Raw genomic sequence first — 15,362 nt, 5'->3', positions numbered from 1 at the left:
AAAAGTCAATGAAACCAAAAAGAAAGCAAGAAGAGCCCTCTTTCAACTCAAAGACTTTGCTACCCCCATTGAGGACTTTTGGGTGAGTGCTTGGAATTCGGATGGAGATACTTCCTCTCTTATTATTGATGCTAATTTGTCTTCTTCTCATATTGATAGGACTTTGTATGCATGCGTTCGCTGTGTATGCTTCCTTCATGGGAGCAAAGCCTCTGCTATGAATTGCTTCTGTCAAGGAAATAAGACTTCAAATTGTTGATGATGCTAAAATATTCTTTTAAAGCTCCTTGTTTTGAATAAGGAAATAATAGGTTTCGGTTTCGATTCGAGTTTTGATCCGTTTTAGCTTCATTGTATCGATATCAGATTTTTTTCTTAAAAATAAATAAATAAATAGTCTTCTTTATCTTATTTTTTTAATATATCGCATAAAATCTAATAACATTTAAGCAATTTAAGCGAGTTAATAGCAGGCTGGGAGAGTTTCGATATGATAGGACCGAAACATAAAACAAAACTTTGTTGGAAGAAATTTCAAACCCTAGTAGCTATGATTGCAGGTAACATGTATATTGGTCTGCAGTTGCTAATGTAAGTAACTATAAAGTAAAATTAACTTCCAAATCATTCACCACCAACACCAAATCTTGAGCTTTAAATCCCTACAGCTCTGTTCTTCTCACAGCCCTGCAGCTTTGCTTCTCCATTTCTGAAGACCTGGCCTACCACACTCTCCCCAACAAAAAGCCATTTCCTATCTCTATGCTATTGTAAGAGTAAAAGATTTTGGTTTAGTGGATCCCTCTCCCTTCCACGCTATGTCTTGGTTCGTGCCAAAGAAAAAGAAAGCCAAAACAGAGCTGGTACTCAAAGGACACAGGACGCTCCTCTCCTCTCCTCTCCTCTCCTCTCCTTTCCCACCCTTTATTTCCTGACCCACATAAAGAAAAGGGCACTTTCGTTTTAGCCTTAAGCCATGCCATTAGAGGTGGCTCATGCCTTGGTACAAGTAATGACAAGCACATGATTCATATAAGACTTTAAAAGGTGGAGGAAAGCAGAGCATTGCAAGAAGAGGACTTAAAAGGCATTTGGATTATTAAACTAAGTACAGGTGATTTGAAAGTCTTTATGGGAGGCGGGAGTAGTTACACATTTATACACTTTGTACTTTGACTCCTAGCCTACATTAGTCCAAGCAGAGGCTTCAAAAAAAGAGAGAGAAAGAGAATTGAATAATATTCAATGGTAGTTGTAGACATGCCATTTCAAATTTAATGCGTTCCTCTTCACAGTGCAAAGAGAGGATTTCCTATGTCTACAACTACCATTGGAGAAGCTTAGGACAATGAAACAGTTGGATTTATTAAAAGATATGCTCATCTCCTCCATTAAGTTACAAGTTACACTACTGACAGACATTTTTAAAGATGGTATACAATGTGCAGAGAGAGAGAGAGAGAGAGAGTATTCATGGGAAGAGAAGTGCAACAGTGCATTAATGATCTGAGATATGACAAGAGCTTAAGAGCCACAGACACAGTTGGAGATTACAGAGTTCTCACTTGTAAGAAATAGTGATGGGAAAAGAGAAAACTTCCAGCTACCTGTGCTGCTCCTTTTCCCACCACCCTGCTCCTCTCTCTCTCTCTCTCTCTCTCTCTCTCTCTCTCTCTCTCTCTCTCTCTCTCTCTACTTTTGAGGACATAGAATAAGAGAGTAATTAAAACATGGAAATCTAGACTACAGAGTACTATAATCCCCACCCTTCTCTAGTCTCTTCATCTCCAAAGATTTCACTATCCACCCCGTGTGGCCTCTTGAATGGCCCATGATGCTCTGGGCCCCATGAATCACCAGAGCTCAACGAGCTCTCATAGCTGAAGCATGAACCAATTACCCCATCAGGACTAGGTGGTGGAGTGCAGTGAAGAGAAGAAAAGGAAAGCCAATGCTTGCGCTTGTTAAGAACTACAACACCAGCACCAGTACTCCCCATGCATTCCTCAGTAAGCAGAGAGCATTCTGCCACTTTCTCCTGTAAGATTTCTCCACCAGTTAATAAGGAGATATAACTATAACCAATCAAAAAGATCACGAGAGTAAAATCCCGACCTTGGAAACGTTCAGGAGGGAGATGAGGTCGTGGGTCTCGTCGCACTCCGTCGTGTGGAGGAGAACCGCCGCCGCCCAAACCGATGCCGGGTACTTGACCCATCTCGGATCTATTGCAAATCAATCAAAAATAAGACATGGGTTCCCTTAAAAATTGCAACTTTAAGGTGTGGGGATTATGTGGAGCAAGACCCACCAGATAAAACATTCGTTAGGATCGCTTCACAGCTTTGAAGCCGGGCTCTAATGGCGGCCACGGTGTTGTCACTCCTCCCATTCTTCGAAGAGAGCGATGGAAGGAGGATTTGGACGAATGAGAGAGGCGTGACGGGAGTCATCCTCCAATCAAGCGACGAGAGCACGAGGAGCTCCATTCTCCTCACAGTCTTTTCGTCGAACATGTAGCCGGCGAACTCTTCATGGAGCTGGAGCTCGACGAGGAGGGGCACGTGGGTCTCCTCGACCTTGGCGGCGAGGGAGAGGCAAGCGACGGCCGCGAGCCGCCGCGCCCACGGCTTGTCCACGTGGACCCACCGCTCGCCGCTGCAGCGCCGGAGGAAGAAGCGGTCGAGGTAGTTGACGGCAAGAAGAGCCGTGAGAGCCGAGAAGGCGTGGCGCAACGCGGCTCGAAGCATCCATTCGACGGACTCCTCCCGCGCAGAGCTCAGATATGGGTCGGAATCGTCGAACACGTGAGGGAGGTCAGGGTGGGTGTCGCTCTCCTTTGCTACCAGAGAAGAGCATAGCTCTAGAAGGGTCTCCTCTCCATTAATGGGCTCACTTGGAAGTGCTATTTGCTCTTGCTCTGGGTCTTGGTCAAGCTCAAGGTGCTCTTCATGGCAGAGGAGAGGATCGAGGAGGGAGGAGGAGAAGGGCATGGTCTTCTTTGAACAAGAAGAAGAAGAAGAAGAAGTGGTGGGCTTTTTGTCATGATACGTAGGGATTTGATTGTAGTACGAACAGTAGAAGATGAGAGAGCTCAGAGTGGAAAGAGGGAGACAACCACCCTCCTCTGCCTCTGTTCAGAATTTTATATTGCTTGTCCCTCTTCTTCCTTTATAGATTTTTTTCCATTTCCCACCCTACTTTATTATATATTTATTATGACATAAGAAAATTTATAAAAAAAATACTACATGTCTTGCTAAACAGAACTCTAGAATATCACATTATTTTCAAAATAAGTAAAATAAAATATTTAAAATACCTATAAAAAAAGCTGTCTATTTCCTGTGCTATCTAAGAGGTCAGTGAGGTATACTAATTTAATTCAATTGCTGCTAAACTTAATGCACAGATCGGATTAATAAATACCAATAAAATAGTGTTCTTTTAATAAATTTTCAGACCATTAACACCCTATCTTCCCATTATTCTTTCTAATTCATCCAATATATGCATTGTTTTACATCTGAACCATTATTATATTTGTTGGTAGATTTCCAGAAGAAGACAAAATAAATATATTAATATAGGGTGCGAAGTGAAAAGTCCCCTCTTTTATTGCTACAACTTTTACTGTGCTCGGAGAGTGTGGCACAGTGACAGAGGGTTGAAATGAGAGAAAAAGTATGGAATTTAATTGGATGGGCGTCGCCACGCCACAACTGTCCATATCTTTTATTTTTCCACTATATCTTTCTTACTATTATAAATAAATAAATAAATATATATATATATATATATATATATTATGTATCTTAACTTTTTAGTAAATACTTTTTTATGTTGGGTTTTTAAAAGAAACATTGGAAATATATGTAATTTTCTACTTCCTATGGTTAGAATAAGAACCTTATTATGTTCCTGTGACCTTCCTTCCTCACCCAGTGGCCAGTAGTATAATATTGACCTCGTTTTGGGGTGCAGAAAAGAATGGAATTGTAGCAATCACTTTTTATTTATTTTATAATTTATACTTCGTCTTTAAAAATTTTATATCTGAACCCTTTTTTTTCTTAATTTTTATTTAATACTATCTGTTAATTCAGATGGTACATATAAATAAATATTTTGTTATAATATATAAAATAATTAATAAATACTTAAATTATTTATGTATTATTTGAGAGAGGGATAGAGATAAGAAAAGAAGGTAACGAGAGTATATTAATAATTTGGTCAGACATGTCAGTTAGTTAAAATAACTTCAAAGTGTTAAATGAGAATTATAGAGAAAAATAAGAAGTAAGTTTATAAAAATCTTAAAGATAGAATGTGAATTATAAAATAAAAGATATGATTTATATACCATAGTTGGCATTTTTACAAAATAACTAAACTTGTTTTCTTTATTTTGTAATACCACCCATTTATTATCTCACTTAATCCTATATAGTAAATATAAATTCGGACATTCGGGTGATGCGTTATTAGATTTGATTATTCTTGCAAATAAAAAAAAATTGGTTTAAACAACATCACTAAGAACCAACTAACTTTAATAGAGTTGGTAGGTAGGTACCTTGCTCATGACCAAAAGAGGCCATGAGTTCAACTCCAACCCCAAACAATAATTTGGAGAAATTGTTTAGTGGTTAGTGGTTTGGTAGCTTAGTTTGATTCAATTGATGGTTCGGCAATGCGGTTAACTTAAAAGAACAGTTTGGCAATACAACAGCTTGGAATAGATTTGGCAGTGTTTGATTCGATAGTGTTTGTTTGACAATGTTTAATTTGAAGCCCATATTAGACAGCTAAAAGCTTAGTGAGGCCTAAAGTGTCTCTATATCTAGGGAGGGTTAGCCATTTATCCAATCCATATCTAGCCTTCGGACTTATGAATGATAAAAAAAAAAATCATCACCGAGAAAATAAGGTATCAAGCCAAAAAGCTGATGCCTTATTTTCAATTTCACTTTTTAATTTTTTTTAAAAAAATTCTAATTGATAAATATCAACTAAACTGAGGCTGCTAAAATTCAACTCAAAAAATACTCTTACAAATATTAGCAAAGGTTTCCACTTGCATTAGAGATGTCTTGACATCCAGACTAAGGCTTATAGAAAAATAAAAAGAGAATATTTAATAGATGAATGGTCACAAGATCACCCCTAAATCATTGTTAAATTTACATGGGAAGTCATAATAATAAATATCTATGAAATAATGGATCCAAATGGAGTGAGTGCTCACTTGGGCAGGAAATGTGCCCATTATGGCATCATAGATATCAGTAGCACTTCCAGATATCCTCTCAATTTATTAGAAGCATTTTCCAAAGCTCCTTAATTTTCTAACATCTCCTACCTCTTACGCAATGATATCTAACTGGCAGAGGAGACTCAATCCATTCCAAAGCCCCTTAGATTCTGCCAATCTTATAATAATCAAGCACGAAAAATTATGAGCACTAGCAAACTATAAGTTGCTTACCCACAAAGATCTCTCTCATTCCCCAGAATAAATTTCATCAAACACCAATTAGACTTGTGCATAGATACACCAGAAGCTAACAGTGTCAACAAATAGATATGTATGTGTGTGGTAATATGGAGACTCGCCCATGCATCACTGAGTTTAAAGGCACCAATGATGAAAAATAAAACAAAATAAAGAACACAATGCAAGTTCCAATATCTCTTTCTTTTGCCTTCCCGTCCCTCTCACTGTTACTTTTCTCTTTCTTTTTTACTGACTACAAAAAGGAAAAGAGGGATGGAGTGAGACAATTAAAGATGAACAAATAATCTCTGTTTGCTTGCTGTGTTATAGCTAGCTAACCTTTCTTTTCTCTCTAGGCTTCTCTAGGACAATATAAAATAACACCATATCTGTTGTCAATGAAGAAAGAAAAGAAATATGGAAAGCATATGACAAGAATGACATGAATGAGAAGAAAAGATTGGAGGGAAAAAAAAAATACTCTTTGAGGTGTTCAACTTGCCAGGGTACCTCCTATTCCTAGATAGAAACTTTCCTTGTCAAACACTCTTATAAGTTCCTCCTGATTTGGTGCTCCCAGTTTAGTTGTTTAAGTGATGCAAGTGGAGATATGAATACTGGATAACTGCTTATATTCTACTTCGGTACTTAAGGAGAATATTTTGGTTTGAGGATTAAAGGTATATGAACTAGTCAACTACTTATATGGAACCTTGATGATATATAACAATAAAATGGTAAATAGCTAACTAGAATTACATATTACATAACTTTATGAAGAAGGCTCAAATGATGATTTCTCTCGAAAGCAATGGACCTAATACTCAAAGGTTATCCTGTTCTAGAGTACTTGAAGTTGGATAATTAATGTTATATAGCTCCTGATGCCATTATGCTTGCCATAACAATGCAAGTTATGTATCATACACCAGATATGCTTTGTATGAAGTTGAACAATTGAGAAATGATAGGCTGTGATGTCAATAGCAGTTAAAATAACATGGATTACTTTGTCATGCATAGGACATGTTATAATGCACAAAACTTTCAAGGTAAAAAAGGGAAACAACATTTGATGGATTGTACAGGATGGTACAACTTACAAGCAATACATAGTATTGAGAGTCTCTTAAGCATCCCTACCACCTAGGTCATACATTGAGATGCAAAGTCCCAGGTGCTTTTGAAAATTTTGGATGATCATAAGAACATAAAATTTTCTCAGCCATTTCAATAACCAAAGAGAAGCTTCAGATGATTGTAAGCAGCAGAGAGAGAGAGAGTGTGTTTCAACTTTCGAACTTTCAACAATCCTTCAGCTTCGTTTGAAATGTTCTCGGATAAACCGTTCTGCATAAGATGGATACTTATCTCGGATGTATGCTCGAAGACACTTCTGATATGAAAAATCTATCCAGCCACCATCAGTTCGTACAACAAAGAGGCATCTTGACTTCCTGAACTGTGGATGTCTATCAACCTACAACACACAAATAGAAAGTTTATTCATCCTAACTAGTCATCAAGATTTTGTATAATTGTGAATAATAGGATTGACTATCCAACTGCAAACAGGGATTTTCACAATAATATAGTTCCTACTGAAGATAGAATAGAACTCTAAGAAGAAAAAGAAGGAAAAGATGAATGAATCAACAAGTAGGCTTCCAGGTATGTAGCAAAATTGGAGACAGCTTTTACCGTGTAAAGCATAAACAGATATAATGCAGAGGTAAAAGGTGAAATGAAAAGACTGATAATCCATGGCCTTCTTCCAGGAATACTAGGATGCCATTAAATTTGTTGTGTTAAAACTTAAAAACTGTTGCATTTCTGATGTAGACATTCCTAGAGACAATTAAGGGACTAAAATGAACTTAGTGCTTGTTGGTTGCATATATATCAATGAAGCTTTCAAAGAGGTCGGTATTGCAATATATATATCTGAAAACTGACAAAATGCTGCAAGCATTTTTTTAGCCCACAAAGAGGTTGGTATTGCAATACAATGCAATATTACATTGTCTGCATTGCAGCTCAGTTATATGGGAACTGAGTCAATCTTCTCTAAGATTCAAATTAGTGAACATGTTTGATTGTACCATTAAATCTGGTATTGATGTTTGCAACAGAATCTACATTTAGCCATAAATCAAGAACCAGTTAAAATGTAGAAAAGAGAATATAATGTATTAGCATTGGATCACAACATTCTGTTTTGGTTGAGGGAGCATGTAACTTGCATATGAGTATACAACCAAATTCCAGATTGAAGAGAAAGAAAGTGCAAAGTTGTGAACAAAGGTAGCTTACCATTACAGCGTCAAGGCCACAACCAATCTTATCTTCTGAATGTGGATGATATGCAAGAAGTTTTGCTACGACGGCTTTCTCATCCTCCTCACTTAGACGTTCCCCATCCATGTATCTGCTGGAGAATATCCTCTATTAATGTGTTTGGAATAATTTCTGATAGTTCAACTAAAATTGCGTAACTTGCAAAATGCTAAGCAAAAGTCTTAAGCAAGAAGGATTTCTAATAGGGCAGCCTATTCTGATGTCCACCTTAGTTTTCTATTAATCTATATACTATTGGCCATCTCCATGGTACATATAAAATTTGTTAATACTACATGTTTTACATATCTCACTCACAGCAATTGGCTCCCATTCACATCAGATAGACTCACTAACTAGCTGGAGAATTATAGAAAACCCATTTTCAACTTGAAAGTATAATCATAGTCAACAACCTAAAAGGATCCAGTCTCCTTTGTAATGAAGAAAATATTGGAGAAAAGGCAAGAGATGAGCTCTTTAAATTTGTATATAAATCTTTTCTTTAATTCAACTTTATTTAACAGGAAGTTCTACGTCAAAGCAACTGCTATTGTGTCTTCTCTTAATACTTCCTCTCACATTAATTTGGAATATCTCGTCCTATCAAGGCACCTTGTATATCAAACGAAGTGGCTGCTAATTTGCTAAACTGTCTGCTAAAATGACAGTAGTTGTTGCCAATAGGTGTTAGGCTGCTAGCTGCTACACGAAGGGGCATCCTTTCAACAGGCTTGGGATTGGCAGATTATTTCGCTGGAATCTCCACAACCTTCACAAGAGATTAAATGGGAAGGTCTAGTATAATACTGGGCCTGCATGTTAGCATTTAGGAAACAAGTACTAGTTATTACTTATTAGACTATAATCAACAGGTAGATTGCTTCTATGACTTGAACATGCAAAGACTTGGATTCAAGGGCAATCCTTACATCATGGCTAACTCCAACTGACCCTCTAAAGGTCTAAAGCTCTTCCCATCAAACCTAAGGATCATTCTCCAATTTGGTAGTCACAAAGGTCAATGTAGCTTACTCTCCCATCTCATTGATCATTTCTGCACCACCTTATCAGGCTTCCAACTCCTTATTTTCATTGAAATGCTGACTCTTAAGGTGTTCTTAATGGCTATATTTATGTTTGAAACAAAGTTCTGTAAGTATGCAATTACAAACTAGAAAGTCTCTCAGGACATCAAATACACAATCTATGACTATGCATGATATATATGATCTAACATAATGCAAGAAATAGTTTAAACAGACATAACCCTCATCACTCTTTGAGTAGTTCATACATTAAGGACACATCATATATGGATGTATGAAAAACTTGTAACAATTTATTATAGCAGAAAAAATAACTTCTAGAAGTTCCTTTATATAATACCATATGACTTCCCCATTTGGCAACATGGGATAAGGGGTTTTATCAGTGATAAGCCCCCTTTTATCCCAAAAATTGGCTGTCAAATAGGTGAGAAATTATTAGGATAAACCCTACATATCTAGTTATCTTTATCTCTGGTTTTTTGTTGAGATGAAGAAACGAGTTATCCCTCTTTTATCCCAAATAGCAAATGACCAATTTGCCCTCTCTATTACTAAAACCCTCCGCTTTCCCCTTTTCCTTTTATTTATGTATTATTCATGGTGATAAGTTGTGTCATATTTGCAGTTTAGATTCAAGTACTCACATTGTAATATGACTATAATATATTTGGTAGTATATTAAAATATGTTAGTAGTGACAATATTTGGATATAGGATGTCCATTTGTGATGCTATTTGTGATAATATTTATATATTGGGTAAATTATGGTGAATTAAATAAAAAAAGCCAAAATTCTAAAATTAATCGTGAAGAGATGATGTAACAATTGGAAAATAAAATTACAATTTATATTAATTTAAACCTATTTCCATCTTTCTCAAAAAAAAAAAAAAAAAAAAAAAACCTATTATATTAACTAGGAAAAGACAATAAGATCAAGTTGATCATTTTATCCTTTATCCTAACTATCACAACCAAGCATCATTTTTATCATATAATTTTATCCAACACTTATCCTTCATTTCCTGACCAAACAACCAAAAGAAGTTGAAACAACAACTTTCTTTTATCCTGAGATAAGTACTCATTTTTTCCCCATTCCAACGGACCTCTAATCTCTTCACAACTTACCTCTATGCTTCTATCAAATAAAGGAACATTGGTCTTCTATCAACCACGAATCCAGCCTCAACTTGTGCTCCATTAGATTGATTCGAACAAAGGCAACGCAAAATTTCACCCTTCGTTATATATAAATTTCTAACGTTGCACATTTAGCAGTTGATCTCTATCAGCTAATTCAAACATTTCAAGTTACCAAATCCACAAGAACAGAAAAGTGAAATTATTATAAATAAAAGAAAAGAAACGCTCAAATTATCTGCTGTACCCTGGCAGAGATGAACACTTAGGTATCCCTTGTAGCTATCCTCTCATGTCATTTCAAATTTGGTAATAGAAAAGTATCAAGTTAAAAATAAGGAAAAAAGATAAATTTTGGATAAAATCGAGCTCAAAAATACCTGTTCGAGTGGAGAATCTCTTTGGTCAGCGTAGTGATCGGCTCAATATCGTTCAAAATCTCTTTCTCTTTATCCTTCCACCGCTTGTACTCGGGCTCGTCCAACCACACCTTCGACAGCGGCGGCGGCGCCGGCCCTTTCGCCCCGGCGGCAGCGTTCCCGGTCGCCGGCGGGGAGTGGGGCTCCGGCGAGGGGGATTCGTCGGAGGTGGAGAGACCAGAGAAATGACGCCATGAGGGCGCACGCGCATAGCGCGCACGCGCTCGGAGCAGTGGGATTCCTCGTAGGAGGAGAGCGGCGGCGAACGCCATAGCGAATTTGGAAAAATAATATGAAGTGAGAAGAATTGAGAAGCGGAGAGATGAGTAGGGAAGTAGACGCCTTCTTTTAATTGGGTTGGGGAATATTTGAAAGATAATTCTCTAGCAAATATAGTATTGAGAAATTTACAAATAACAACCTAATCCTAGCTTCTTCTTTCTTTCAGGTTTAAATATATTTTAACCTTAGGTACTTATATCATGGCTAATTTAATTATTTCACTGTATTATATAAAAAATCATATATCTTTTAACGAAAAATTAATTAATAATTTCACTTTAGTAATACGTACAAGGGACTAATTTGAAATATTTTAAAGTATAAAGAATAAAGTGATTTTAGACGCAAGTAAAATATATTTAACTCTTTTATTTTCATATATACCCTCCTAAAAATTATTATTGACGTGTATATCCCTCTAAAGTTTAAGCATTCCTGAAAATTCTTGGTTCAGCATGAATACCCATAAAAGTTAATTGATAGTTAAATTTTTGTCCACTTAATAGTAAAGAGATAAAAGATAATTTTACTTTATTTTGTATATATTACTCTTAAATTAAAGGCATCTTTGTCTTTTTATATATTAAATGTTTAGATTTTAAAATAAAGTATATTTCATTATTTATAAATAGAGACTTATATTTGCAAAGACTTTATCATTTATAATATATCTTTTTAGTATGTTTGTAATGTCTAAGATGCAAAACTAAGAAATGTTGCAATGAAATAAGCATTAGATAAAAAGGCCTTTAACAAAAAGGATAATTTTCAAATTAGCTATTTCAAAATAAAACAATTACTATGGATTTTTATATTAAAATTAATGTACGCCAAACAATTGCACATAGATAGCATAAACATAAGTTTAGGACAACATAAATTTTAGCTTAACCATACGAGTGTAAATAGTAATTTTCTTCTACTAAAAATATCAAGCTATATTAGCTCGAAGAGAAAAATACAACATATTTTTCAAAAAAAAAAAGTTAGAACAATTAAGCATAAAAAAAATACTTAGATGGCACTCAAACATCAAATCCACAATTTCAACAAATTCAATATTTTTATTATTTAGTCTCAATATTATTTTAAACAAATAAATTACGGGGCAACATAACTAATATAGAAAAAGTTAAATAACAATCTAGCTAATCATCTCGTACTTTTCAACGACGATTGCATCTATTAATTTAAAAAAAAATTCCACCAAAAAATGGTTCATAATATAATTACAGTATAATATAAAATGCTTAAATCATGCTTAAGTGACAATGTATTATTAAACTCATAAATTTAATAATGAGAATTCATCGATAAAATAATATCATAATTATAACAACATATTCTCCCAAAGTTTCAAGTTTATGACAATTAACAATATCACATGCTTCCTAGAGCATCTATGTCATGATAAATAATAATAAATTATAATTTCTCCCAGAGCCTTAATCAGTGAGGAGAAATAAACATCTACCGGTAATATCACCCCTATATGTTTAGCAACATTGCATATGACTGGTTATATGTAGCCTTAAACTAAAACATCTGGTTCGTAAGCCCATCATCACACTCATCACTACACTCATGTGAAAAATCACAAGCCTTCGATTCGAAAAGACGCGTAAACCTTGCGTCATTAGGTATCAATATAGCTATAAACCTATCTCACAATCATTATTTTCAAGATCAACAAGTATCCGACCCTCATACTCGATAGTAAATATGCCTACTCAAACTCAGCGTATAGTTTACCTAGACTAATAATCTAAGCCGTACACCAATATATATAAGTAATATATACACTTTACTTCTAACCCTAACTGAGTAAGTACAATGGTGCTACTAAGATGAGATCCAACTACTTAGTGATACGTGTACATGGTGCAATGTCCAATGTGCAAAGCATATATTCAATCCTCATAAAATGATAATGCATAATTGCTAACAAATAACACATGAACAATGATATAATGATATTTTTACAGTATCAAAATACTAGCATCATCATATCATGTTTATACTATCCTTAGATTATAAATAAATCACTTGCCAAAAATCGTTCCTAGTTATTTGCTTCCATCTACGTCACATATACTCTCCCTGTACATAACCTCTAATATTTTAAACAAATAAATTACCATTTTCTGAAAATTAAATTTATATGACTCAACGCAAAAAAGTCTAACTTTAACCAAATAACTAAGAAAATTTAAAAACTAAAACTAGCTAATTGGGCTGGCCCATACCCCAAATAAAGGGATGGGTTTGTGGGCTGGCCATAGGACACCACTACCAGCTCTCGGGTGGGCCCAACCAAAGCTTGCTTGCTGCCTAATCACAAAAGGAGGGGATTTGGCCCAGCCCAAACCCCACCTCCTTTGCTTTCTTCCCATTTTACTTAATGGAGTCATCGAGGAAAAAAGAAAGAAAAAAATCTCCATTAATGGAGATGTCAATCCACCCAAGATTAGGTGAATACGGCCTGAAAACCTCACAATAAGATAGAGGATGAAAAAGGGAGCTATACTAGCAATCTAGGAAGCATGGACGATAGTGGCAGCAATCGGAGCTAAGACATGAGGCCTACGGAAAAAATCCACCTGGCTTAGCCTAAATTGAAGGTTGAGTTGGCCAGTACAATGTGACATCGGGAGGAAACTTATCGAGTCAGGGTTAGGTCGAATGATGATTGCCGGCCAATGAATTTGGTCGAACAAGGATCAAATAAAAAAAATGATATAGCCTTCTATATTACATAAAAATGAACTTAAATGCAAGGAGGCCAAGTTTACTTAACTAGAGAAGAGGATAGAGTGGTCGGAGGGGTCCAACAGCTCACCAGCAAGGAAAGTTTTCTTCCAATAGAGATGAAGAAGAGGAGAGATAAAAAATAAAGAGGAAAAGAGAGTTCGATCAATTATGAGAGTGGAGAACGAGGGAAAGAGATAGGAATGGATTTATAGAAAGACTTAGGGATTAAGCAAGTGTGGTTTTTTTTTTGGGGGGGGGGGGGGGGGGTGGGAGTGTTATGTTAGAAGAGTGAGATAGTTATAATATAGATCATAATTAAAATGCTCTTTAAAATGGACAAAATGTTTTAAAGTTTACAACCGTAACTTGGTATATTTTAGCAGATGAGAGACATAAGCTGTGGCCTACTTTTATTATAATATAACAGAAGGTAGAGTATTTTATCTATATAACAAAACATACGTATAATATATATATTTACATAAGTTGTGGCCTACTTTTAGACATAAGAGAGATTATACTTATATAAATTATTCTAGTTTAGCAAATAAATAAAATAATTTTATAATGAACGGATACTAAAGAAAGATAGTGATTGAAGTAATGTCTTTTTAAAAATAAAATAGTAATTAGTTAATATAAAATATTAGATGGAAAAAGAGAGGAGAGAATTATGTATTACTATATTAGTATAAGTCTAAATAATTATTTATTTGCTATACTAGTATAAAAAGATTTATACCCGTATTCTTATTCCAATTGATGAGTTTTACTCATTAACATGCTTAAAATGAGTACATGCAAAGCTGCATATTGAGATGGAAAAAAAGTTGAAGGAAGGAGATTTTTATACTCCTACATTTTTATCTTTTATTATTATGATTCATACACTATCATATTGATTCTTATCATTCTATTCCTGCATTTAACTTAATATCTAAAAAATATATTATCTTTATTTTTTTTAAAAGACATTCATCATATTATATAAATGAGTTAAATTAGGTCTAGCTGAGAAGTGATCTAGATACTCTTGAATAATTTTTAAATAGTAAGGTAAAAGGAAAAATAGATCAAATTAAATGTCTTTTAGTTTTTTTTGTTCTTAAAATAATATAATATTATTTATTTCGCTCACCGATGTTAGGTAAAAATTAACTTAAAATGTTAAAAGTAAAATATGATAGAAATTTATATGATTAAATGTATAATGATAAAGCAAAACATATAATATTTTTAATAAAATTAGAAAAAATAGAGATAGTAAGGTGAGTTTTTGGCCAAATAAACATGTTTTAATTTTCTTTATCAAAATGATTTATACCCTAAATTTAATACTAAAAATTGTCTATTTTATTGTAGTTATAAATAAAACGCTAAACTGTGTTTTACCTGGCCAAAAGTAAAACATATCGGATAACATTTTCTTTATATGATTAGCATTTTTGTTGAAAGAACAAATGATGAATAATTTAGCGTTGACTAGAAAAAGATACACACAAAATATAAAAAAAGTTAAGTGTTTTATTGTTAAAAGTACTAAACGAGAAAGATATAAATAAAAAAAAAAAAAAATTATAATATCAAAACTTTGTACTCAGATTATCTCTTCTGATCATAAAATATGTCAGTTATCGATTCTCCAAAGGCTAATTGCGCTCAGAATCGTAAATAAAAAAGAAAATCGTAGCTCCTTTAAATTTTACTTCTAAATTTTATTTTCAGTTTTTCTAAGAAACCGCTCAACTTCTTAGTATTTTTTAATATAAACGTTAATATGATTAACGTTTTACTTTTGTCCGAATAGAATCTTAAACTTATCGCGTTTTATATAGGGTTACAGTGTGACGAACCCATTTTAGTAATTAAGTTTAAGA

The 15,362-nt window shown here is 34.4% G+C and overlaps 2 protein-coding genes across 3 annotated transcripts; both read right to left on the bottom strand.

The window, feature by feature from the left end:
• Positions 1-1,367: 1,367 nt before the first annotated feature.
• LOC140772258 (cyclin-D3-2-like) lies at positions 1,368-3,120 on the bottom strand. The gene is made up of 3 exons (XM_073114238.1): positions 2,312-3,120; positions 2,116-2,225; positions 1,368-2,038 (listed from the first exon to the last, which is right to left on the bottom strand). The coding sequence occupies exons 1-3, from the start codon at positions 2,991-2,993 to the stop codon at positions 1,754-1,756; spliced, it is 1,077 nt and encodes a 358-aa protein (XP_072970339.1). The 5' UTR covers positions 2,994-3,120; the 3' UTR covers positions 1,368-1,753.
• A 3,433-nt stretch (positions 3,121-6,553) lies between these two features.
• Positions 6,554-10,812, bottom strand: LOC140772168 (protein DCL homolog, chloroplastic). Of its 2 annotated transcripts, none has more exons than XM_073114094.1 (3): positions 10,414-10,812; positions 7,814-7,931; positions 6,554-6,980 (listed from the first exon to the last, which is right to left on the bottom strand). In XM_073114094.1, exons 1-3 carry the CDS (start codon positions 10,722-10,724, stop codon positions 6,816-6,818), a joined length of 594 nt encoding a protein of 197 aa, XP_072970195.1. In that variant the 5' UTR covers positions 10,725-10,812; the 3' UTR covers positions 6,554-6,815. The 2 variants fall into 2 exon arrangements, with proteins under 2 accessions (XP_072970195.1, XP_072970197.1); XM_073114096.1 differs by having other exon boundaries at positions 7,814-7,928; positions 10,414-10,811.
• Positions 10,813-15,362: the final 4,550 nt, after the last annotated feature.

This window comes from Typha angustifolia, chromosome 12 (genome assembly GCF_048772165.1).
Source record: "Typha angustifolia cultivar Huaian chromosome 12, ASM4877216v1, whole genome shotgun sequence".
Taxonomy (NCBI): Eukaryota; Viridiplantae; Streptophyta; class Magnoliopsida; order Poales; family Typhaceae; genus Typha; species Typha angustifolia.
The sequence above is the reverse complement of the archived record's forward strand: the minus strand, read 5'-3'. Positions and strand labels throughout refer to the sequence as shown.